This window comes from Coturnix japonica, chromosome 3 (assembly GCF_001577835.2).
Source record: "Coturnix japonica isolate 7356 chromosome 3, Coturnix japonica 2.1, whole genome shotgun sequence".
In the NCBI taxonomy this organism is placed as follows: Eukaryota; Metazoa; Chordata; class Aves; order Galliformes; family Phasianidae; genus Coturnix; species Coturnix japonica.
The window spans coordinates 15,406,529-15,433,023 of NC_029518.1; the positions used below are offsets into that span (position 1 = coordinate 15,406,529).

Genomic DNA, 26,495 nt, shown 5'->3' on the forward strand with positions numbered 1-26,495 from the left:
CCTGCTCCATACACCTCTTTCAGCCCCACAGACAGAGGCAGTATGGCTGGGCTGGCAACCAGACTGTGCCAAGAGCGAGCGGCTGCTGCTGAGGGGCTGGGTTCCTGCAGGAAGGCCCTCAGCTACTTGGGCCAGGACTATGAGACACTGAGGCAGAAGTGCCTTCAGGCTGGGACTCTGTTCAAGGATGAAGAGTTCCCTGCCTGCCCATCTGCACTGGGATACCAGGACCTGGGACCTTACTCCTTCAAAACCCAGGGAGTAGTCTGGAAGAGGCCCACGGTAAGAACACTGTGTCATGGCATGCTTGGCTGGGTCTGGGTTGTTAGCATTCACCTGAGCACATCCATGCTAAAAAGGCGGTGCTGAATGCCTGCTATTCCTTTATGTCTGGTTCACTTTTGAGTCTATCCTGCCTTACCTAAGCTCTTCTTAAAGCTCAAATATACACATCGCACAAATGGCCTTTCATTGAAAATAATCATTTTCATCAGGGAAAAAAAAATAAATAAAAAGGGCATTGAAAGCCTTAAAACCAGAATATGTAAATCAATCACAGCTTCAGAGGTTTTTCTATCCTTTCATTTTTCAGTCGTTGATTTCTGTAAGTGTTTTACTCCTCCTCCATTATTTTACCTCCCCCTGAAACATCAAGGTGGTGATCGATCAGTGGTTGGACTTCATAGAGGTCTTTTCCAAACTTAATGATTCTAAAGAGGAATGAAAAAAAGGAGGAAAAGAAGATGAAAACACACAAATAACTTGCCTTCCTTTTTCTTTTCAGGAGTTATGTGACAATCCTCAGTTCATAGTCGGAGGAGCTACTCGGACAGATGTTTGCCAAGGGGAGCTTGGTAAGTACAACACTTCTGCATTTTGTTTTTCATCTATTTATCTATTTATTTATTTATTTTTGCTCCAAGATGAGAAGCTTAATGTAAAAATTCCTCATCCCAGTAAGAGTCTCTCCTAAGAGTCAAGGGACACTGAGCAAAGTTTTATCCTCTAACCTGATCATAGAGGACTTTTACTTGGGAAGCTGAGCAAGACTGAGTTTCACACAAAAGAAATACCTGGTCCCCAAGTGCAGAGCAATTGCCAGGTCACACAGCCTGAGCCAGTGGTTGAGCACCAGGTGAGAAGGCATTCCTAACACAGGAAAGTTAGGTGCAAGCAGTGCACCTGTGTGAGCAGAATGGATAGAACCTGGATCCACCCCTCCTCACCCTCATTTAAGGGTTAGCAGCCAAGGGAGCAGTATCTTTCTGGATAGACTGCACTCCTCTTAAGTTATTGTTGGAAGAGGTGAGTCAATTTTTCTTTTTTATTACCTATTATTGCTCTGTAGTGCCTGTGTCCCATCTGGAGGAGCTGTCATCATCATCTTTTGCCATATACCAAGGAACAGAGTAGGAACTGGTTTGGCACAGGGACTGGGATTGTGATTTGCCAATTTGTGCCAAGACGAGTAAGGAACACATGAAAAAAATACTACAAACTTGTGCATCATTCGTGTGATCATAGAACAGCTTGTGTGGGAAAGGACTTCAGAGTTCATCTAGTTCCAAGCCCCCACTGCAGGCAGGCTTGACAGCCCCTAAATCAGTCACTAGACCAGGCTGCCCAGGGCCTTGTCCAACCTGGCCTTGAACCAATTGTGGATAGGACATCCACAGCTGTTCAGGGCAGACTGTGCCAGCACCTCACAACACTTATAGCAAAAAATCCATCACAGGCAACTTTCTCCAAGCCCTTCTTGCTGAATATTCCTTTCTACCTATTTTTCTCTAGTGCTTGCCATCATTTAAACAAAGCTGCTATGCAAATATCTTTTGTCCTCTCTCTGGTAGCTGATGCATTGGCCTCTTCCCTGTCCACCCAGCTGATAAGATCCAGCTGCAGAAGGCAGCAGCAGCAGCCTCTCCTGACTGCATCTAGAGGCAAAAAGGCTGAAACTCTTGTAATGAGAATTTGATAGATGAGACATGGAAAAATCAGCTTGTGTCTCTTCTGTGCTGCTTACTGCAGCACTCCTGACCTCACTGCTCTTCCATCCCATCCACTTTGCAGATGAGATTCAAACAATTTCTGCAAGTTGCTGGTAATAAATAATACCAGTGCTGGTCCTGTAAACATAGCACTATTAAAGTGATCACTAAGAAATTCCCTGGTCTATATTCCAGCTGCTGGAAATAAGATGCCCAATTGTACACGTGCTTCAGGATATTTATTTGGTGGATGTCTGAGCAGAGTACAGGGAATCACTCACCGTATTTTAGAGGAATTGTTCAGATAAGTAATAAAAGTGACATTTCGTGTCACTTCTAATTTAGAAAGTTCCTATAATAGCAGAAAAAATCTCCACGACAACCATCCACCTGAAATAAAACCTTGACAGCTTACAAGCTAAAGGACTGAAGAACATTGCCTGCTCTCAGGCTGCCCAGGGAGGTGGTAGAGTCGTCGTTCCTGGAGGTGCTCGGTGAGTGTGTAGACATGGTGTTTAGGGACATGCTTTGATGGGCATTGTGGTGATCAATTGGTCAGCAGTTAGACTATATAATCTTGGAGGACTTTTCCAACCTTAATGAGTCTATGAGTATTTGTGTTAAGCCTGGAAACTGGATGCAAATATCTTCTGACCCTTTTATCCATCATCTCCTGAATGACTCTGTGGATTCCCAGCCCTCTGTGCTAAATGGACTTTCATTTCACAAGGCAGTACCAAACTCACCAAATAATGGTGGTGGTGGGTCTGGGACAGAGTGGCTCCTATGCCCCTGAGGAGGGAGCTGGCTGCCTGACCCCAAGTGTGTGTCCTGAAACGTACCTCCCAAGCCTGGACAAAAAGACCCATAATCTGATTCTGCTTTTGTTATGAGCTTCCTTTTGACTCTGAAAACCATTTTAAGAGATAATATTCTCATGAAGGCAGAAAAAGCAATGAGGGGGCAAATATAACCCCCCTTTGGTTCTGAAAGGCAGTTTACAGTCACTTCTGCCTGCTGACCCTTTACAAAAATAAACTTCAGAACAGAGGCATGGGACTTAACTCAGTCTGAATGCAGTGCCAGGTGTTTGCTTTACATCTCAGAGGCACATTGTGGTTTTTTATTTTTTTTTAATTTGATCCAATACCTCGAATATCAAAGTGCTTGTTATTAAAGCTGTCATGTGAAACCCTTCTATTGAAACAGACCCTGATTACATATTTACATAAGCCTCGTATGTGACCTGTTAACAAGTCCTTTAGGGAAATAGAGCCTATTTTTAATAATTTTCTGTGACATGTTCCTTTTCTTTTAAAAATAACACTGCAGGTCTGGGTTTATGCGAACAAAAGGAACAAGAAAACCCAGAGTCAGTCTCACTCCATTAAACTTATTTCTTTGACAACAGCATAGGCTAGATGAATATCAGCTTGGGAAGTTTGATGGGAACTTGAAAGACCTGAAATATTTTAAACGTACTTTGAACCATAGCTTTGTGATAGCCTAGTAATAACTTGAAATGCACTCATAGACTTCATTGTTAGAGGTGACTTATGAAGTTTCCTTGCAGCTATGTGGATAAGTTAACCACAGATCTATTTGCAGAAGCCCTTGAGAAGGAAGTGGCATAAACTTAAATTAACATAAAGCTTATTCAAAAGCTTCTTCATTAAATATAGTTTTCCAGATCTGGACCAGTTACATTCATGGAGCAGCTCTTGTTCTGAAGTCTTTGAACCAGCTCAATAGGTCTGGGCTGCCAGTACAGATCCTGCAGAGCCAATATGGCTGCCACCAAGGCACTCCAGCTGAGGATCCCCCATGGGAGCCTTGTCCGTGTCTTATCTCACAAGCAGATTGAGGAGGTTACAGGTAGACTGGAGACCAATATGAAATCTGGAACTGATGAATCAGCAACAAGCCTGAATAGATTCAACCCAGAAATACTCCTACGCTGTCTAGTTTATCTTGGAGGCACCCAGACTCTTGGCTTAACTTACTCTATCAGTAACTCAAATGAAGAGTGCAAATGCTCTGATTGCGGATGCTTTGTTAGTAACTAAACAGAAACCAAGTGCTGCTCTGCAGCAACTGAAACTAATCAGATTCCTCATTAATTCTGTGGCTCCTGTGCTTGCAGTGTGCTTGGGTAAACATCAACATAGAGGAGCTGCACAGCTCCCAAGCCAGCAAGGATTCAATGTCCACTGCAGTGATTTGGTTGTCTGTAAACCACAAAGCACATTTGCAGTGCTGAGAAGAGAGGCAAAGCAGTGCATGTGTGAGTAAGGAGAGGTTCTAGTTCAAGTACCCCAATAGTCAAAGTGGTGTTTCAAAGCAGGACATGCATGTGTTTGTGTGTATATAAATGTATATGTTTAGGCATGCACAGCTGGTTTTCAAATTCAACCTCTACACCACAAATTCAAGGTCATAATTGCTCGTTTCAAATTAAATAAAATTGGACTTCACAAGCATTACGGATGGCTTTGGATCCAGGAATTGGGCTTATATAAAATGACTTATAACCTGTAGCTATTACCAGGACAGGTTTTTGCTGTCCTATATCAGCTGCCTTTCTGGGGACACCGTACTGCCATGCTACACTGCAGGCACAGCTGCAAACTGAACTATTAAAGCTGCTGTCAGCAAAACAATGCTGAACTTTGGAAAAAAAAGGAACACTTAATGGAAACTTGTACTTAAAACAAGAACAATGAAAAAACACCAGACAACAAAAAACCTGTGGATTTGTCATTGAGAAGGGCTGAGAAAACTTACTAATAAGGACAAATCCCATTGAGGTGTATGAGAAGAAACGGTTTGTGCAATTTAGATTTCATCTTGGTTGCTCTTTAATATGGACAGCTTCTTCTATCCTCTTTAATTTGTGTTAAAGCCAGCGTCACTGGAACCTGAATGTAATGCATTGCCTGTGTATAAAATGGTTCCAAACCATCTGTATCGGAGCATCCCTTCCTGTTTTACCAAGTTACTGCACAGCGGCTAATTCCCAGCTGACTCCCTTCAGGGGACACAGTTAATAGCTGTTCTGCCACAGCCTTAGCAAAAGGTATTAGGACCCTGAGTAAGGCTTAGAGATAGGACTTTGAATTGCTCAGGGCAGGTAAAGCAATTTTTAAGGCCATGTTTCCCACTTAGAATTCTTCCCAAGCCAGCTTGCCCCTAATGCTTCCCAGGAAGTCAGATTGCATGGTGTGTTTGTGGCAGGCCAATGTCTTTCAACCTCTCAGATGCTAGGAAGTTAATTCATACCGTAAGAAAGCTGTGAAGGATTTCATGCTGTATTTGGCATCTCACAGGAATGAGATTCTAAAAGTGTTCAGTTCTGAGTCAGGGAAGTAAATAACGCATTTAAGGAAACCCCTCTCATTTCACTGACTCTTCTAATTATGCATCAAACATACACCCTCTTCAGCAAAGCCCACGGCAGTTCCCTTTCCACCAGCTGGAAAAAAATTGAAACCAGGAAGAAGAAAGCCTTCCAGTTACATTTTGGGAAAGCACCAACTCCTTGCTACAGAGCTCCTCTGGTCTCACATGGGGCAGAGGGACACAACAGGGGACACCAGGAATCCTGCTCTACTCTACCTGGTAGCAGCCTTCTGTGCAGAAAAAGAAGCTTGAGGAAGCGGGAAAAATTAGGTCTGCTGGCCTAACCTTATAAGACTTTTCATCTTCGTTCTTTGATGACCCACTCCTCAGACTTACAATGCTATTTCTACATTTACAGGGAAATGTAGAAAATAAAACAGCAACAGTTTTATTTGTTTCATATGAAGGTACCTAGGGCTATGGGGGAACCTCCCAAGCTAGTGAATTGAGTCCTCTCCTACAGAAAGCAAAATAATTGGGTTGAAAAGGAATGTCAAAAGTTTTTTGGCTGTGGTCATTTTAGAGGCTGATGCTATTGGACTTTTCTATATGCACAGCAGCCACATGTTACAAATTCCACTTTAAACATCCCATGATCCTTTTATTCTGATTTAGCCTTCCTCTTTTTTTCTACCTTTCCCTCCCCACCCCCAGAGGTGCATTTATCCTTTCTCTCAGTTCCTTTTCAAACTTTGCTTGCATAAGAGGAGTAGCACAGGTTTTCTAGCCTCTTCTGATAGGAAATGCAGGTGGTTAGGATAAGCAAGTAGCCCAGCCATCTTCTACCCCCTTCCAGCTTAAATGTTATTGCCTGAGTGGTAGCCAGGATGGCACAGGGCAGTGCTAGGGAAGACTGTGGAGTTTTTACCTACTAATGCTACATTTCCCATTGGAAATGCCTGTACTACACATATTGGTTGGATGAGGGTTTTGCACCTCTATTGAATTAGCCAGCTCAGGTGGCTACAGATCATTACAGATGGAGGGAACTTCTTCATGGGTGTTTCTCCAGTCTCTGTCTGACTGGGAGCAGCTGCCTCTGGTTCAGCTCATAGGAGGCACCTGTGTACCTCCCAGTGGGGTACATAGGCAACAGAAACCATCCAGCAGTGGGTAAGTTTTAGAATATCATCTTAGGATATAGAGTAATTGTCGTATTGAAACAAAACACCCAAGTCAATATGAATAGTTAACTATTGCTTTAAGATACTAATTCATTATACAGATTAAACTTTCTCTGGTTTCTCTATTAGTTTGCTTTCAATAAAGTAAGAGTTGTTATGCCAGTTCATTCTGCAGCATATTATGCACCTATGCAAAGAAACTGTGTCTTAGCACAGATAACCAGTGGGGAATCAGGACAGATTTATCAACCTCCAAGCAATTTTTTTCCAAGGCTTTGAGCAGGCCTCAGAAATTAACACCGAAGCCACAAAAGTGCTTCCTGCTCTTTGTGATAAGCAAATATACTAAGAAATCCATAGGTCTCTGAGTTTCCCAGTAGCAAGTGAAGGCTTTCACCTACCCAACACAACAAGCAAGCTACACAGCAAACAGCTGTAAGACAGCCAGTCTCCAGTAAGGGCCCATGCCCCTACTTTCCAGGATAAGCAGTGAGCCAAATTGAGGGCTCACCTGCTTCTAGAGTTCCCACTGCACTTCTGTTTCCATCTGACTCACAAGTAGAGTTGAAGTAATAATCCTAAGAGCTGGTTCAAGTCCAGAAAAAGGGCTAACACACACACGTGTGTGCATCTGCTTCCCCCAGGTGCATTGGCTTGGGGATAGTTGAGGTAGCACAGGTCATTAACTCTGTGCTTCTCAGCCAGGCTTTGCAACCCACAGACTGAAATTTCCTTTGTCTTGGCTCTGCTGTTGGACTCCTGAAGGTATTAAAAATCTCAGCTAAAAGAGCCTGCTTTCAGAGGCTCATTAAAAAATCAAAACAGCAAAGCTCAATTCAGACCACTAAAATTACCACTGTGATCACCGTCAGAGGCCCTGCAATACCTATGTGGTCTGGGTGAGTGGAAACTGAGCAAAAGAGAAACAACACAACAAGAATGAATTGCTGAACCAATGCTGAATCTGGTAGGACCTTGCAGAGCACTTAATGCTGGTGCTTTGATCTGTGTGGGAGCATGATATACTGGTGTAGGGAATAGCTCAACAAGATGCTATTCATTAATAAACTTTTCCACTGTGGATCATGTGTGTTTGCAGGTGACTGCTGGCTCCTGGCTGCCATTGCATCTCTGACTTTGAATCCAGATGTTCTGCACCGTGTTGTTCCTAAGGCTCAGAGTTTCCAGGAGGACTATGCTGGGATCTTTCATTTCCAGGTAACTGTCTGGTCAGGGTATTGAGAATAAAAGAGGAAAGCCATAGTATTCCCTCCTCCTCTCCCTACCCCCACCCCCCCACAAGCTGAGTATTAATAATTACAACATGTAAATGACATTGATGGAGGGGAGAAAAGCAGAACAGAGTATACAGCATGTTCTCACAAAAGTTTCTTCTACATGCAGCAGCTAGAGGCAGTTTCCCTGTTTTCCCAGGCTAACACAGGCTCTTTCTCATAGACTAGCTGCCTGTTCAGGCCATGATCTGCATTTTCCCACTCATTCTTGTGCTCACCTCGGCAGAGAGAATGTCATCTAAATTATTCTCTTTCCTTTCCCTCCATGACTGCAACAAATTCTGGAGAAAATGCTTTAAATGCCCAGGCAAAAATGACTATTAACAGTGTTTCATACATTTCCCAGTACTTTCAGAAGGGACCAGCAGTACCAAGTTCTTCCTCTTTTGGGTGATTTCTCCTTGCAACATTTTTAGAGTGGCATGACTTTTTTTTTCAGTGGATAGTAGACAAGAGAAGTAGACTTTCAAGTTTTCTGTCTATTTGCTAGCTTTTTGGTCCCTCCATCATGTAAACCATGCATGGAAAACAGAACACATGTTATGTGCAAGAAGCTGCTGTTGATGTTACCTATCATCAACTCTTTGACACAGTGTTAAGGAGCCTACTCAGCATTTCACAGGACTAGGAAGAACTTGCCTCAATGACACAGCAGAGGAAGGTAGTAGCATGAAGTAGCAATGTGCATACCAGCCCTGACCACCTCTTCCTCTCTTCTCATCAGTTCTGGCAGTATGGAGAGTGGGTGGATGTTGTGGTAGACGACCGGCTGCCCACCAAGAATGGAGAGCTGCTCTTTGTACATTCAGAGGAAGGCAATGAGTTCTGGAGTGCACTGCTGGAGAAGGCCTATGCCAAGTATGTGGCTAGATGGGAGACAGCCATCCTGAGTGTGCAGAAGTGGATGGGATTAGAGACAACACTTAAAAGCATTACCTGTTCCACTATTCCTTTTTTACAGTTTCCTCTAGGTTCAGACAGGATATGGCCAAGCTTCTGTTTCAAGGGGCCCCAGGTCACAATGTTGATCAGATGTACCAATAGGTATTACACTATAAGCCCTTATTTCTGCAGCATGCATGTTTTCCTTTCAGTATTTAAAGGGCTGCTACAGGAAAGATCTGGACAGATGCAAGAGTTTGTGGTAATAAGGCAAAATGGTTTTGAACTTAAAGAGGGTAAAATTAGGTTGGCTATAAGGAAAAATTTTCACAACAAAATTAGTGGCACAGGTTGCCCTGATAGGTAGTTGGTGCCCTGTTCCTGGAGACACTCAAGGTCAGGCTGATCAGGGCTCTGAGCAGCCTGATCTGCTGTAGGTGTCCCTGTTCATTGCAGGTGAGTTGGACTAGATGACATTTAAGGGTCCTTTCCAACTCTAAGGCTTCTGTGATTCTATCCTTGCAAGTGGAAATGGCCTCACACAGCTCTGTTATCTCTCCTGCAGGCTGAATGGTTCTTATGAAGCTCTAGCTGGAGGGTCCACTATAGAGGGGTTTGAGGATTTTACTGGAGGCATCTCTGAATCCTATGACCTGCGGAGAGCTCCAGCAAACCTGTACCAAATTGTCCAGAAGGCCCTGAGGGCTGGATCACTGCTTGGCTGTTCCATTGATGTAAGAGGCTGCCACTGCTTTACTTTCCTTGCTCCTCCAGGGTTTTGTCCACATCATACTTGGATTCATGTAGGCATAGGTGTGAAGGTCTGGATTAAAAGCAAACTACGATCAGTATGAGACTTTTATTGATTTCAGTTACAAAAATGTTGGACAAGGCTCTAAATAACCAGCTCTCTTTTTACAAGACTGCCTGTTAAAATGCTTAGAGCCGTGAGCTTGGGACTGGTCTTCCTGATCCCCATTCTCACTCTCTCAGTGTCTTTCTTCATTCAAATGGTGTGTAACATCAGCTCCAGATGCTGAACTGTTAGACACAAACCATTTTGAGATACTTTGTTGTACACTGTACTCTGATTTTGGCTTTGTTTTCCAATTAAAATTATCACTGACATCTATCATACAAGATCTCCTATGTTACTGACCAGTCTGTATATGTTCTGGAAACTCCATAACTTTCATATCCTGTTTTATAATCTCATTTCAAATCCCAGTTCAAGCAAGGCAGGTTGGAGCTGAGTTGATGTGAACACATCTCTGCAGGTGACTGGGTCTGTCACCTAAGCTGGGAATTGGCTCTAGATTTAAGTTTCATGGTACATCCTTGAGTCTCTGCTGTGCTAGGACTGTGTGTTCAAGGCAGGAATCTCTGAGGTGAACTCTTGCCATGATTCCTACCTCTATTTTATATACTTTGCATTGGGAATGTTGATATTCATTGTGCATTATCACCTTAGGTGTCTACTCCCATATTAATCTGCTCATGAAAGCCGTGTCTATACACAATATGTAGCTTTAAGTCAGTATATTTTTCTTGTCTCAGATAACTCGTGCATCTGAAACAGAAGCAATCACAAGTCTGAAGCTGGTGAAGGGACATGCTTATTCTGTGACTGGGACAGAAGAGGTAAGCCAGCTTCTCCACAGCTCATCTAGCTTGTCTGTAGAGTTTCTAGCTGCCATTATACAGAACAACCTGCAACGCTTCAGATTTCTGATGTCTTTCTGTGACTGACCAAACTAAAATGTTGCACATTCTTGTGCCACATGGGATGGGAGTGTGTGCTTTGCTGATCAGCTCAAATGGAAAAGGACTCAAAGCCTCTTTAGTAAACAGCTCCATCAGTCTCACCTGCCTAACCTGCCCTAGATATTCATACTTCTCTGGAACTGGAATCATTACAGAGATGTCTCTGATAAATAATCTCTTTACAACCTTGCTGTGTAGTGCAGTGCCTTTTGAGGATGAAGATATTTTGCTGTTCTATTGCTGATGTTTTTCCTTGCAGGTTGCTTTCATTATATGAAATGGTGAGTGTTGCAGCTAATGGCTCACTTGGTGGCACAGGATAATGTAAAAATAAGAGTGGAAGACATCTAGATGTCTTTTAACTATTGGAAATTGTAATGGACTGCATCACTCAAGTACAAATTGTGTTTTATCCTCAACTGAAAAGTAATTGCTCCATGATGACTGGAGTAATGGGAGTGCTGAAGTTCTGTTTGTTGTCGATCTTTTAGGTCTATTACCGAGGACGGCCAGAGAAACTTGTGAGGCTTAGGAATCCCTGGGGTGAAGTAGAATGGACTGGAGCGTGGAGTGATAAGTAGGTGTCTATGTGCCCCTGCCTTTCCCTCTTCTATGTATTTTAGTATCCTTTGAAAATTAAATTGAGATTATGCAGTTTAATCAAATCACAAAGCACATTTAGGAAAGACGGTAAGCACTATTAATTCGTTAGCAAGGCTAGATATTGATCTGTTCTGCCCAGCGGACATTCTTCCCTGCCTCAGGCGGAGCTTTCTAATAAGAGAGGACAGGCCATGTTTTAACCATGGGTAGTCCAAAGTAAGCTTTATTCATGCCATTTCTCAAGATGACTTTTCTCAGAAGATCCCACTGGTGCTACCAAGACCTTAGCAGGACAGGCAAACCAATTCCATGGCTGGAAAACAAAGCAAGGCTACACTGCTGTGCCCCTAAGTCAGCTTTGAGGTTTTGGAGTTCTATATTTGGCCAGTATGTGATTCACACTGGAGAATTCTAATAAAAAAGATGATGACTCAACTGAGGACCAGAAGCTTGAATAGCTGTCAGAAGCTGTCAGTGCTTGGATTCTCACAGGAATGGCAAAAACAACAAATCACTTATTTTTATTTTCATAATGGTATGTGTTCTACTTTTATTTGGGCCTCGATGTATCTTTTGTGAGCACTTTTTTGAGTTCTCAGGTTCCTTGCTTGACCGCAGTACTGGTGCTGATATAGAAGATATGGTTAAACGTTGTAATTATTCCTATCTTTATCAGAGCTGCTTTGCTCAGCCCTAAGATAATGTGTCTCTGTCCCCACACACCATATCCTGGTCTTGCTGCACCTGCTTTACTATGGGACAATCCTACTGAGACAGGTACTGAACTGCACAGCCACATGGGAGCAGATGAAGTCAGAATCTGGCTTGCTGCACAGTGACACTGGAGTGGGAATGAAGGAATGATGCTTTTTGCAGGATTTTGTTCTAATTCCACCTTATTGCTTTCTTATTTTTGATAACCCCAGCAGCTGAGCTTATGTCATTTCCCTAGCGAGAATATCAGGCATGTCTATTGTTCTTATACCTGTAAAGTTCTTCCCCTGCTTTTTGGGCTGCATGTTACTCAGTCCAGCCAGCCTGCAATATTTACATTTTCTGCCACCTCAGTTCAAAGCTTATTTGTTGCAGTTTTGGTTGCAGTCTGATTCCAGCCCTATGTGCTATGTTGCAGTGTGTAGCTCCGCTGGAAGGGGCAGAAGGTCTAACTGTTGTAGAAATACATAGATGTTTGCCAACTGTGACTGAAGACAGAAACTCACTCTCTGACCTCATTGCAGAATGAAATACAACTGAGCAGGTTGCTTTTGTGCTTTGTCTACAGTGCTCCTGAATGGAATTATATTGATCCCAAACAAAAACAGGCTCTGGATAAGCAAGTAGATGATGGAGAATTTTGGTGAGCATCATTAATTAGTGCAATCGTTTGGATGCTGTATGTGCAAATGTGGTTTTTAAGCAGTCCTTTCAGTTGGATGGAGAGAAACTGCTAGCACTGAGTTAACTCGTGTAGGTGGTTAGCCTCTTGTTTATCTCCCTTCCCATTTAAATATTACCTTTTATTAGAGCTTGAATAACTCAGTGCTTACTCAAAATATAGAGACCAGATGGTAATAAAATTAATGATGTGGCAGGAACGAGCCTCATATACTTTATATTTTGAGTCTTGTTTTTTGCCTGAATGCTACTCACTAATGAAAAGGTTTAGATTGTCAACAGGGGAAGAATCTGTTTACCCAAACCTGATGGAAATACGGTGTTAGCCAGATGATTCTGTGGATCAGTGCTGAAGCCATATCACTCTCCTAGAGCAGAAAGAAAAATGCCTGCCATCTTTCAGGACAATCAGCTGTGTGGGACATAAAGTGATGAGGGCTGAGAACAGACCTCTGCTTGCAGCATGAAGTGATGGAGGTCTGTTACTCACACACACCTACTAGAAATGGTAAAAATAAACATATACAAAAGTTTTAAATCAATATACCAAACTGAGATGATTTTTCTGCAGAGTGACTCTTTCCTAAGGATCAATTCTTGCTCCCACTTAATAGCATTTTGCTGCATGTTTTGGTACAGCATTTTTATTGAGTTTACTTAGAAAGCACAACCCATGAGGGGCTGAACATAACTGAAGATGACAGAAAATGTTACCACTGATCCCATAATATGTAACAGCTTTTGAGAACAGTTGTCTTCATGAAATAGCATTCATTCAGGGAGCAGGAAATTTTGCTTCCCCAAAGCCAGTCCTAAGACTCAGAGTTTGATTAAATGGAGCTTTGGGCATCTCTTTAGTACCAACATTTACTTCCTCATTGGGAGAGGCATCCACATGCAGTTGCTTTGATTGTTATGGACTGACGAACTAACCATGGTCTTTCTGTGCTCCAGGATGGCATTTTCTGATTTTCAAAGACAGTTCACCCGCTTGGAGATCTGCAACCTGACTCCTGACACACTGACAAGCAACCAGGTCAACAAATGGGACCTGACCATGTTCAATGGACAGTGGATACGGGGTTCAACAGCTGGAGGTTGCCAGAACTACCCAGGTGGAGACCCAGCCAAGTGGCCATTTGGTGAAATAAACTACAAAACCACAAAAATAACTGCCTGTTAACTGGGGGTGGCCATAATTGGGAAGGGTTTGGAGGTACAGATTTCTCTGTGTGGTTTAGAGAGTAAACCAAAGTTTGGCAGTCTAAACCAAGACCTAATTTACACTCATTTCCTTGTCAGGGATTATCAGCCCATTGAGCAGTTAATTCATGACCACATTCTTTTTATATTTTTTCCCTTTGTGTGCTTTCCCTACTTACATGGCTTTTGCTGCTTACTGGAGTAATTCCCCAAAGGGCTGGGTAAGCCAGAAAGTGTCATAGATCAATAGTAGCGCTGCCTCACATTCATTTTCAGGTTAGGCCTCTGGAGAGAATGCCTGATATTTGGTCCTCTTGAAACAAAACTATCCTTAGCCAAGGACGTTTCCTGAAGATAAATGACTAGCGGGAATGAATGGTATCAGCTCCTCCCTCTTTGTCCTTACACCCTAGGAAATACCGCAGTGTTTTGATTTGCTGTGGCTCCAACTGATATACAGCATTGCCACGAAACACATAAAAACCATGGAATGTACTGGAAAGGTCTGGATAAACTCCAGACAACTGTCCATCCAAAGAGATTTTCTCTGTAATTGTAGTGACAACCATTCTGGCTTCAATGACAACAAAATCTCCTCCTTTTTGTTTTGCCTTGGGGCTTTTTAGCAACATACTGGATCAATCCCCAATTTAAAATCCAGCTGGATGAGCCGGATGATGATCATGAAGGGAGTCTGAATGAGCCGTGCTGTACTATATTGGTGGGCTTGATGCAGAAGAACCGCAGGAGACAGAAGAGAATGGGAGAAGGTCTGCTTAGTATTGGTTATTCACTCTATCAGGTACAGTTTGTTCCTCATTGAAGGTTTTATTCACTGTTACCCTGGCAAAAATTAGTCATGTGCTCATCCTGACATTCAACACTACATTTCAGTAAGAACTAGATTTTGCAAGATGGCTGAAAACCTTCTCTCTCCTCTTTCTGACCAACATAATATGGGAAGATTCAGGAAAAAAAAAATTGCTCAGTATTTGTCTTATTTTAACAGGGAAAAGGTGTAAAACCGGAGACAATTAATTTAGCAACAGGCTCAATGGGAGCCTTCTCTTTCAAAATCAGAATGGGGACAGGATCAGGGTGCCTGGCAGTTCCAGATAAGTGGTTCTGATTACAGCTTATCACCAGTTCTCAGTATCATTTTCTTTATTTTTCGCCCTCTTATTTGAAAATTGTTTTGATCCATTGTCTACAATGTTATTGTTCTGATTCAACTTTGGGGTTTTTTTTGGTCTTTTTTTTTCCTCCCAGGATTGCTTCTGTCTCCATAGATATAACATAGGGAAAAAGTCTGTAGTGCTGTCTCTAACTTTTGTGGTGTAAGGGCAGAGAAGCAAATACAAGAATTTCCAACCAGTGTTATACTTCCCAACATTGTATTTGGGTGAAATTCAGTGTCCCATAGATTTCTCTGGATAAAGATTATTAGCCATCACAGACTGGGAGTCACTGATGTTTGTTAATATATTTGGTAAGGGATGATTCAAAACTAGGAAGGATATTCTCTAGGGCCGAAGTGTTTGTATATATTATTTGGTCTCACCTTGTACTTTTGAGTTGCTGTTGATTGTCAAGTATCCTAGCCTACTGGCATCCTAGGATTTCCACATGAAGGGTGTTTGTCTGTTCTTATCTCTGAGAACAGCCCCGTAGAAGATAGCAATGCATTTTTGCTTTATATATATTTCATGCCATCTGCCTCCTATGTGATCTTTTTCATAGAGTAGGCTTGGTGACTTTTAGCAAGATGAGGCTTTTCTTTTAAAAGAAATGGATGCTAAATCATCTCATGTAGGCACACAGCTATGATCCAAGTTCTCAGGTCATGAACTGCTGTAGATTTATATCACTGCAGTTGATGCTGCAGCCAAGGACATAGCCGTTGTCTGTATTATATGGGGTAAAAATGTGTGTGCCCAGCCCTACCTGCCTTGCAAAGCTTTTTTATGTTGTGTAGCTTGTCACTGAGCTTCTGACCCTCCAGTATGTTGGATAAAACAAACAAGACCCAAAGGGCCATCTCGGGCAGTTCAGAAGCATTGTATAGGTGGTACTTTAAACAGCTTTTCCTGGCTTTGCGAGCACAGTTTCTTTGGCTTTTGCTGGGAACTGTACCCCTGAGACTGCTATTTGATCTTGAAAAACCTACCTTATATTCAGAGGTACAAATGTACACATGTTTAGTTTATATAGGAAAGGCCAAACACTGAAATTCGCTACTTATTTTACATGCCTTACAACAGCCTAGTCATCCTCAGGCTTCTTGCTGGTGACAGCAGCCTTGCACTTTCATCAGCATTCCTGTAACAGCAGGCTGGTAGATTTAGGTCTGTTCATTTTCATCTTAGCAAAGTAGGGCCAACCCGTTGACTTTCCTGGCTGAACATTTCAAAGCTTACTGAAATGTTTCCAACTGATAGTATCATTCACAGCACCATATCTGGAGAAAAGCAATTGTATTGTGTTGATTCCTCTGGATGAAGGTCCCATTTGTCTTTTGGTACTGCTCTGGCAAAAGCTAGATCTTCATGGTAACTGATACTACAATGTGTGGTAGTAAGTGGAAATGAAAACTAAGTGCCCAAAGAAGATGTTATCTTACTCTTTTTATCTAGTGATAGAAATGCCTACATAGCAATCCTTGGACATCAGCTCTTTCTTTTGCTTTCAGATTCCACAGGAGGTATGTAATTGCTGCTGAAGACTTCTTCCTTCCAGATGGGCACTTCTTGTGCCAGTCTAGCTACCAGGAGGATTTGCTGCTTGCTAATGACAGTTCTTCTTTATCACTGGACAACAATCTCACCTTCTAAACAACCTGTTCCAAGGGACTGGGGCACAAAGCTTTACTACAGATGTTTGAATCCTATTTATACCTCTTGAAATTTGATTCCCACTTATTTTGTACAACAGAGGTCAGAATTTGTCTGCTTAGTACAGCTGGAGGCAGAGTCTCTGCACTCTAAAACTTAGAAAATGTAGCTAATATTTTTTAGAAGAAATGCCAGACTCTGTGGATCCATTCCTTTTATAGTTCTGAGCTACAGCTTCTGGTAATGAAAAACAACAACAACAACAACACAGCTCAGCCTTCCCAAATCCTCCTAGATGTCAATAACAAGTTAAAGAGAATTTCATTCTTAAAGAAAGAGACCCCAGGGGTGTCTGGCAGCAGGAATAGCCTATACTCATTACTGAGGCCCAGCACTCTGCACTGCCAATTTTTCCTAGGCTTTTTAGCCCTTTTCTTCCTCCTCAGTTAATGAATGTGTGGTCGTGTAGCAATTAACTGTGTTCTTTTAACAGCCTTGCAGATGCAAAGGGAAAATGCGCTTTATATGTTGAAAAAGATATGGGATCTGACTTCTTAATCTTTGCAGTCTAATCCTAGCTTAAGATAGATGGGGAGAAAGAACACCGTTGTTGAATAAATAACAAATCCAATCTTATCTTTTGAACAAAGTAGGGGGAAAAAAGCATTTTATTCTACAGTTTATGACAAAAATACTGAATTACTTTAAGGCTTTTGATAACATCATTTTATGTTCCGATCTTAGGCAGAAATCTTATCTGCATCTGATGTTCCACACCTCGTGACAACTATTTAGCAGTTATTGTGGATCACTGAATCATATGTTTTGAAACATATTTCTGTGAAGCAAAAGTCACAAAGAGGAGGTTTAAAGAAGAGACGTTATTCATACACTGCTGTTTCTTGTTATATCAGTATTATGTTTTGTGAGCTATACAACATTTCATATTTAATGAAATACTGATATGATGGAAAAATTAAGTACAATTTTTGCCATATTCCAAAGGAACGGCTTTAGTATTACTGACAGAAATTGGTTAAATCATCTAATTTGGCCCCATAAGCCTTACCCTTCTGTCTACTACCACTTTGTTCTGTTTGCTGTTCTTTTCTGCTTGTCTAAAGAAATCAGAAACTGTAACTCCTGTGTAATTAGGAGGTCTATCTCATGCCATCAAATGCTGAAAGGCATTCTGAAATTTAAATTAGTCCAAGAGCAGCCTATGAAACCAAAAATTACCCATCACACGGACAACTCAAGTAGTTAATAGTTTGACCAGATTTGAGTGAGCATTATGTTCCTTTTAGTTATTCCATACCACTGTAACTTGTATTCTATATCACTGTAAAGAGGCATGTGAAAAATATTTATAGAAAAGGGTACTTTCCCCTTCTAAATACCTGCCTTCCTGTCTCACATCACAGGACCCTGGTGGTTACCTCTTACGCCATCACTCACACATTTATTATTTTATGCTAAGAAAAGCTTGAGATGGATTTTAAGCATTGAAATTTAAATAGAAGTGCTGGCTTGCCAGTGAATTGTCAAAAGTTTTCTAACAAAAACATGTTTCCCACAGCTGGAAAATAACAGAGACATTCATCTGAACCGTGCTTTCTTCACAAGGAACCAACCAGTAGCCCGATCTGAGACTTACATCAACCTGCGTGAAGTCTCCAGCCGCATTAAATTGCCCAAAGGAGAGTATCTCATTGTGCCATCCACATTTGAGCCTTACAAAAATGGAGAGTTCTGCCTTCGAGTTTTTTCTGAGAAAAAGGTTAAAACTCAGTGAGTATCTTCTATGTAAAGCTTTCTCTTCTGCTGGTGAGACCCATACAGGTAAAGTTCTGTGCTCTATCTACAAGCAATTTATCAGCAAAATAGGCTGATTTCTAGGACCTGTTTTCTTCTACAGTCTACCATATGTGACATGCACATCCATGTTAGAAAGACACAGCCCTTCAAGTGGCCTCTGGCAAGCACTAAAGTAGTAACTAGATCCCCCAGGTGCATGAGATGTAGCAGAAGTTCCCACAATTAAAGACTGCAGATTAATGTTCTGAAAGTAAAATGATGGTTTTAAAAGTGATGGTATCAACAGCAGCCACTGAATGAAAAACCGGGAGTCTGGATACAAGATAAGAACAAGGCTGGATTTCCCAAGAAAAATATTGACAAAGTTGGACAGACAGAGGAGGGATCGCAAACATAGGAAACAGGGAACCTAGAGGCTTGTTCTGTACATTTAGTACATTCTTTGTATTAAAAAATCCTATTTTGCTAACAGTTTGAAGAAGTAGAGTCATAATTTCTAGTTATTTAATTTATTTGTTTGTTTTTCTTAGGATGATTGGTGACATGGTGGCTGCAAAACCATATGAGGTAAACACCCCAACTGGACAGACTTATTTTTGTAATAGACTTTGCTTCCACGTAGTGGGGAAAAACAGATGTGAGATTTCTGTTTCTCTCCTGAGCTGAGATCATGGTAGGTAAATACCTACTATGTACTTTGTGCTCAGGAAAAATGGAGTTTGGTTACAGAGATTCTTTACTTGCCCCTATGGCTTAGCTTCACATCCATTTTCATGTACCTGGGCTCATGTGGCACAAAAACTGCATACATCCAGGCTTGGTTGAAACACGTGAAACTGATCTTTCATCCAGTACAGGCAGAAGATGGGGAGGGCACTGAGTGATCTAAGGATTTATGGAATGCTTCTCTCTTGATATTTATGTAGAGCAAGCTCTCTTTTCCCCTTTCTCTAACAAATCCATCGTAAAGCTCCTTTATAATATCCACATCTCCCTTTTAAGAACCATGTTGTAAACCACAAACTCGGTCATCTCTTTCCTCTAGCCTCACGTTGATAACAAAGATATAGATGATGAGTTCAAGACTCTCTTTCAAAAGCTCTCTGGAGAGGTAAGTGGATTAAAATGAAAGGAAAAAAAATGGGACCTTTAGCTGTTATGATTATGCAAATATTTGGCCTGCCAATTCCTCTTTCTGCCTGGTCTTCAAAAAACAGGCAGTTCTCCCCTTTTATTAACTCACAGCTTCAATTCAATTTATTTTACAATAGAACAGTTCTACTACCTTTTTTCCTCTTATTGGTGCAAAATGTGATTTGTTCACTCAGCAATACTAGGTATGGAATGACTGAAAATATGGGTGATGGGAGTGAGGACTATGAAAATATTATTCCATGGTGAAATAAATTGCCTGCGGAGTTAGCATATAAATCCAACAATTGGCTATTTGTTCAATTGCCTCCTTTTTGTTTAGAAGCCCCAGGAAACAGAGAGCTGATGGCTGAACTTTCTCTCTGTTATTGTATTTTTGTATCTACAAAACCTGCTGTGCCAGCCTGTGGCTGCCTCTTCAGATGTGCTCTTAATGAACAGGTGGCCAGTGGCAGCTGGGGGGGAAAACAGCTTGTTAGTTAGAAAAGCATTTGTGAGTTTTGAGTTGGCAATTTTAGTCTTGTTTGACTGCAGTATCCATAAGCCTAAAAAATATCAAATGCTCTCCAGAATCTTTTTAGCTGAGAAAGGATCAAGAGCAATGATCCCACTCAGTCAAATCTGATAAAAAGTTAACATTTACTGGGCCACGTCCCCATGGCACCCAACAAACCACTTGTTTCCCACTTGAAATGCTAGGAAATATTTGTGGTTTCTGAGGATCTCCTTCATGTGATGTCAGCAGGTAAATGCAGATTTAGGAAAAAATCAAAGATTTTGCCCTAGAGTAGGGTGACAGTGAATGAATATAGTCTGCTTCAAATGCTTTTCATCTTAACATTTTAAACATGTTTTCTGTCCAGGACTGTGAAGTGACTGCAACTGAACTTCAAACTATTCTAAACAGGGTCTTGGCGAAGAGTAAGTACCATTATTTGATTCACACTGAATGCAGCTCAGAGGTATGGGCTGCAAAGTTTGCCTTTGGTCCAAACTGACACCTGCACATCAATCTCTCAGCACACAAGTAGGATCTGTGCTGACAAAACCCAGCTCTGTCAGCTAAGGGTGATGGAAAAATGAAGTTTCGTCCCAGCTGAATTTCTCCTGGCTTGTTGAACCTCTACAGCAAAGGGCAAAACATCACCTGGTGCTCTACTTCCAAGAGCTGCTTGCCACTGTCCTGCAGAGGCACCACGTTCCTTCTGCCCTTTCAGAAGTACCACCAGTATTCAGCCTGAGCACAGGAGCTCTTCATCTGCTTTCACTGTAGGAAAATAGTTTTATTTTGCTGTATATCTTCTGTAGACAGATAGAGGCTCACCAGTCCCAAAATCCAGTGCATTCCCTTTTAAAAATGTCATGTTAATCAGCTGGAAGGAAATGGTGGAAGAAACTGCAGAACATTCACTTTGCTATCAAGATTTGAAGGCAAATAGCAACTCCAGCATGGTCTACAGAAAAGAATTTTGCCTAAGAAGTATTCCTGACTTTGACTTTTTCTTCTCTTTTCAACAGGAAAGGATATAAGAAGTGATGGATTCAACATTAACACTTGCAGGGAGATGATCAGCCTTTTAGATGTATCCTTTGGATGTCATCGCCTTTAAAGTTTCTGGAACTCCTTTGCAAAACTTCTTGATCAGATAAGGCTAAGGTTACGTTTCTGTTGTCCTGGCACATAAAGTTCAGCCAAGCTGCTCTATCAGCTTAGAGTGGCAGAAACCTGAATCATCTCATAGTCAGCTGCTTCTCTCACCTGCTAGGTATCTCTCCTTGCTTAAACCTTTCCCTAAAAACAGCAGGGAAGAGAAGCAGGAACGTTCTGCCTGGTTACACCACCAGTGCAGTCTCAGATGCATGTACAGCATGCTTGGCAGGAGGCAGATTTTAAGCACAGCTCAGCTTCCACCTCTAAATCAGGTACTGCTCCTAGAACACAGAGCCCAAAGCAGCAGAAACAAACTGGGGGGCCTTCCCAATTCTGTATAATTTGTAGGACATGTGGGAGCTGATGAGCTTTGCACAGCCAAGGGAAAGTAGTCAGCTCTTCTGGCCAGCACTGCCCTGATGGCCGAGGGCCAAGTAGTAGGGCCAAGAGCCATGTTGACAGGGTTGCACTAGCGCTGGTCTCATGACATGGTCACACTGAGGTCAGAAGGGATTAAATGTGGTGCACTGGCTCTTAGGAGAACTTATGCCTTTGCCCTACACTCTGCAACCTCCTAAAGCCATAAGAGCAGCTCAGTAAGTTCAGCATCATAGGGACCAACTCCTTATTATCCATAATTTCCCATAGAAAGGGATGTTCAGGACCCTGAAGGGCACAGATGAGTGCTCTGTAGCCTACTGCTACAGTTCACTTGCAGTTCCTTCCACTTGTCCACCACGAGGCCAATTGTTTGTTTCCCAAAAGACTTCAACCTGTTCTTAGCAGCACAAAACTGTGTTTGTGTATTTGGCAATCCCATATACCATTCCTCAAGAATGCAGGTATCCTGGAAATTCTTGGCATACATTTAGCTAAGCAAATATAAAGCTGTAGGCATGTCTGTGTGAGATGGAGATGCATTATAAATGAGAACTTCTATTGCATCAAGATCATACTGTGTTGGGTGAGCTATTTTTAATCACTGGTTACTCTCCAGTTTTGGTGAGGATAGAGGAATCCTGATTTTTGAATCATTACTTAACATTCCAAGACTAATGGGACCGGCTCCTTGGGACTTACAGAATTCAAGACGCTTTGGATGAAGATTCAGATGTATTTGGTAATGTAATATTTCTGACTGTCTCTCCTTCTCCCACAGCTCTAAAGTAAAGATCCAGAAATATGGGTGGGGTTAAGACATACATGGAAGATTTCCTTCTCATATAGTTGGAGTTTGTTCTGGGGCCAAAGAAATATCTCTGATTTACAAGGGCACAAGCAGATCCTCTTTCACGTTAGCCCCACCATTCTCCATAATTTGCAAAACCTGGAAAACCAGATCAACTCTGTCTTCTTGTTGGCAAAGGCACCTCTCTCTGCTGCCTGCTGCATTAAAGCTCATTTGAGCTTGTCTCCACACCACTAAGGTATGCTACTTTACTATGAGCAACAGCATGCAGAAGAAGTATTTTTAGGACCTATCAAAAACCTGTCTTTGTATTTTTAAGTTCTATACGCATGCTGAATTATTTTCTTCCTGACAGAAGATACAGTATCCCAAGAAGTTTACCCAGAATCAAGCAGTCTAAAGGAAGGTCAAATTGGAACCTGCTGCTACTCTGATTGATGCTGGTTAGCTCAGAGGATCTGTCCCAGAGGTCCTTAAGGAGAGCTCTCCTCCATGCTGGGGCTGCTGTTGGCAGAGCAGCCCTGAGAGCCGATTTCAGTCTGTGCTGTAGGTCTGGGTGATTTCTAATTCTGGATAACAAACCCGCTGGCAATAGGAAGCATCTGTCATCTTATCTGAAATATTAAGAAAAATGGACTTTATCTGTTGCAGTGTTTGCCAAGTGATAGGATATTTTCCTCAATGGCCTGTCTGTGATCACATAACACAGAAGCAGGCAAGCTGCCAGCCCACGGGAATGTGTATCCCAGTTTACCCTACTTACCAGTAGCTACTTGAAACACTTTCCTCACTCATTAATGTTTCAAGAGCTTCAGCTGGAAAAGGCAGTGTATCCCAGCCATCAGAAACCTGAGGTTGTAGGTTGTGTGCATGTTACTTAAGAGCTCCCATGTTCCTAATTTCCTCTACTGCAGGTAATCTATAGGAAGGTGGACAGAGACTACTCGGGTACCATTGACTCCCATGAGATGCGAAATGCTCTCAGCGAGGCAGGTGAGACTTAGGGTTGCCATTGGACTGGTGCAGTTCTCCACTCAAAAGCACCAGGAGTGCAGTAGGGACTTTTCATGGCTTTGCTTCCCTCCCATCTCCTAAATCAGAGCATTGCAAGTGCTGTTCTCCTGCCCTGGCAGTCCTTTATGCTGTTATACACATCAAAACTCATCTGTTCTGCATTCAAAACCACTGACACTTTTGTCCATGTTGTGGTTATTTCTTATTTTTCCGATTATTACTTGCTGCATTTCTGTCCTCATTATTTCCTAATCTAATTGTTCCCTTCAGAGTTATGTCCAAACCTTCTTTTTCCTGCATTTCCTTCTACCACTGATCTCTACAGTGGAGAAAGAGCAAAACTGATCCAGACATTCCCCAGCCAGATCCTCTCTGCTGTGTGCTATTCACTTTTGAAGCAGTGCTTGCCAGCTCAGGCCTATCTACAGGAGCACTGTGGGTTTTTTTGATCTCTCTTCTTCTTGATGGAGTCTATGTGAATGATTCAGAGGCAGAAATAGCACTGATACAGGCCTGAATACAGCCCAGTATGTTATGAGAGAAATTGGCTCTACTGCCAATTTCTACAGCTACAGCACTGAGACTCGCTAATTAGGGATTTATCTGGGGAATATAGGATTGCTTATGTTGTGAAACAATGTGAAATATGCAGCCTGACAAAATGCTGTGGGAGAACTTGGCTTAGTAACAGCTGCGTCAATGATTTGTGTTCTTCCTATGCCTTCAGGTTTTGTGCTCAACAACCAGGTGCAGCAGAGCATTGCCATCCGCTACGCCTGCAGCAAGATGACCATTGACTTTGATGGATTTGTGGCCTGCATGATCCGCTTAGAGACCCTGTTCAGTAAGTGTCTTTGTTTATGAATCAAGGAGAATTCCTGAAAATGTTGGGGTGTCATTAAATATTCGGTGTCTTTTAACTGTGAATGTAGCAGCTCGCTTGGAAATGGGAGAATGTCATTAAAAATGTGTCTGTTTGAGAAACCAGAAGAGGAATAGCAAATGTCTTCTGTCTGAATGACCACTGAGTGAGGGGGTACTCCTCTACTTCACAGTTATCTTCACTCTATGTTCAGTGCTCTGGCCACCAACCTGTACCATCTAAATGGTTTCATTTATCACTTAGAGTCCTTACTCAGGCCCGATTTACAGCTTTGTTGCCGTATCAGATCAGATACTATTGCATTGGATGCTGTAGCTGTCCTGCTGCCAACTCTCAATTTGCTGCTATAGATGTAACTATTCTGCCCCATGAAGTGACATACAGATCACTTGTAAGAGAAAAGAAGAACAGCTGTAGTATGCTCTCACAAAACCAGTCTAGATTTCCAGTAGATCATGGCAAAAGGCCAGTCCTCTACATTTTGTCTGACTTGCTGATCTCTCTGCTTTACATATAATTATTCTTTTTAACCTTTTCTACTTTTCAGAAGTGTTTCATCTCCTAGATAAAGAGAAGAGTGGAGTTGTTCAGCTCTCTTTAGCAGAGGTGAGGCTGGTCAGATTAATGTACTATGTGGTTAAGCTACAGTAATGGACTGCACTAATATATTTCTTCAGAATGGCTCCTACAAATAGTAAACGTTCAAAGGAACGTTCTTGCAGCAAAGATTGTCAGCTCAGAAGGCATGTCCAAATCATTAGAATGAATATTTATCCAATATGAGTAAAAAGTAAAGATAGATTCAAAATAGCTATTTTATTATAATTTCTTGAGAGATGCTTACGCAGTGAGTTTCACTGCCTGCTTATGGAGGGCAGTGGTCATTTCATCAGAAAACACACAGCAGGAAAATGTTCTTTTTCTGGCAGAGAATGAAGTGAACAATATGCCAGAATTAGAAGAGACCTTTCTAGATGCCAGGTCTCTTTTTTTCCTATTGTTTCTAATGCAAATTTCTCCAGTTGAAACTGTAGTAAAAGCAATCAGCTTGAGCCTTCCCCCTTACAGGATACAAATATATCTCAGGAAACAGAGCTGGAAGGGGCCCCAGGAGGTCCATCCAATTAGTCCTTACTGCTGAAGATTGGCTCAAAGGGAGGAAGATGGCTAGGAGCCCCTGTGACCTTCAGTCACAGATAGTTAAATCTAGCTAAAAGCATACATTGCTAAATCTACTATTTTTCAAAGACCATGCAGCTTACCCTGGAGAATAGGTCATGCCTCAAAAGAGGCCCTGTTTGCAATGTCTGAAGCCAATCCAGGCAAAGAATTTCCCCAAAGTTTGACAGCAGATGGATGCTTCACATGGAGCAGATTACGATGCAGTTGTGGCCTTTCCAAGCCTACTCTTCTGGAGATGTTGTGCAGTGCCCTGGTGGCACACCGTGAGCCTCACAGATGGTCTGACTGCTTGTTCTGCTTCTCTCACAGTGGCTGTGCTGCACACTGGTTTGAGCTGAGATCGATGAATTCAGCAGAGATCTCCAAATGCAGAATCACTCCTTCAGCTTCTCCCTGCTACAGAAAGCAGAGAAAGAAACTTGTTTTTATTACTGGCAAGTTATTTTAGTCCACAACAAATGATTTCCTGTCAGTTAAAAGGTAAATATATTCTTGAACAAAACCCCAAAGAAATAAAACAAACAAGGCCAGACCTACCTTTCGTTACATCTCCGTCCCAAAGAGTATTTCTGTGTGTCATACTGAACTGTCACAAATTCTGATTTAGTGCAGATGGGCTGGGGGAGGTCTGACTTGTAGCTGTGCATCAAAGTTCAGCAGAGTTAGGAGCCCACAGAGAGAAGCCTACACTCATAGACATGCTGACATTTGTGTTTCTGCTTTGGCTAACTCTGTTCCCAGCCAACTGTCCACTTTGACTATGACCACTGCCTGCAGAACCTGGGGTTAAGAGCTTGGAAGCAGAAGATGAGCCGCTGTAAACCAGGAAAATGGGGCATGAACACAGCCTCAGGCATGAGCAGGAAATTAGGGCAAATATGACATACCTCCACAACTCTTGTCTCCATGGAATTATTAAGATTGCAAAAGATTTCTAAGGTCATCTAGGTCAGCTGTAGATCCATTGCCCCTATGTCAACTAACCCATGTCCCTAACTGACACATCTCCATGGTTCTTACACACTGTAAGGGGCGGTGATCCCATCACCTCCCTGAGCAGCCTATGCCAATGCACTGCTCTTTCTGAGAGGAAGATTCTTCTTGATGTCTGTCTTACAGGAA

At 42.1% G+C, this 26,495-nt stretch overlaps 1 protein-coding gene across 2 annotated transcripts; it reads left to right on the plus strand.

Annotated features, from left to right (window-relative positions):
- On the plus strand, positions 1-25,921 carry LOC107311055 (calpain-8). 2 transcript variants are annotated; one of them, XM_015857281.2, is made up of 21 exons: positions 2-282; positions 785-854; positions 7,611-7,729; positions 8,531-8,664; positions 9,254-9,422; positions 10,246-10,329; positions 10,944-11,029; positions 12,338-12,412; positions 13,405-13,565; positions 14,280-14,455; positions 16,343-16,354; positions 18,064-18,275; positions 18,833-18,869; positions 19,348-19,413; positions 20,318-20,375; positions 20,973-21,037; positions 22,157-22,225; positions 23,209-23,287; positions 24,036-24,152; positions 24,739-24,797; positions 25,683-25,921. In XM_015857281.2, exons 1-21 carry the CDS (start codon positions 43-45, stop codon positions 25,704-25,706), a joined length of 2,112 nt encoding a protein of 703 aa, XP_015712767.1. In that variant the 5' UTR covers positions 2-42; the 3' UTR covers positions 25,707-25,921. The 2 variants fall into 2 exon arrangements, with proteins under 2 accessions (XP_015712768.1, XP_015712767.1); XM_015857282.2 differs by lacking the exon at positions 16,343-16,354 and having other exon boundaries at positions 1-282.
- Positions 25,922-26,495: the final 574 nt, after the last annotated feature.

Excerpts from the sequence above, each read along its gene's own strand:
- LOC107311055 (XM_015857281.2), top strand. The coding sequence starts at position 43 with ATGGCTGGGCTGGCAACCAGACTGTGCCAAGAGCGAGCGGCTGCTGCT. Across the intron at positions 8,665-9,253 it reads CTGGAGAAGGCCTATGCCAA|GCTGAATGGTTCTTATGAAG; the intron begins GTATGTGGCTAG and ends TCTCTCCTGCAG. Across the intron at positions 18,276-18,832 it reads GAGAAAAAGGTTAAAACTCA|GATGATTGGTGACATGGTGG; the intron begins GTGAGTATCTTC and ends TGTTTTTCTTAG.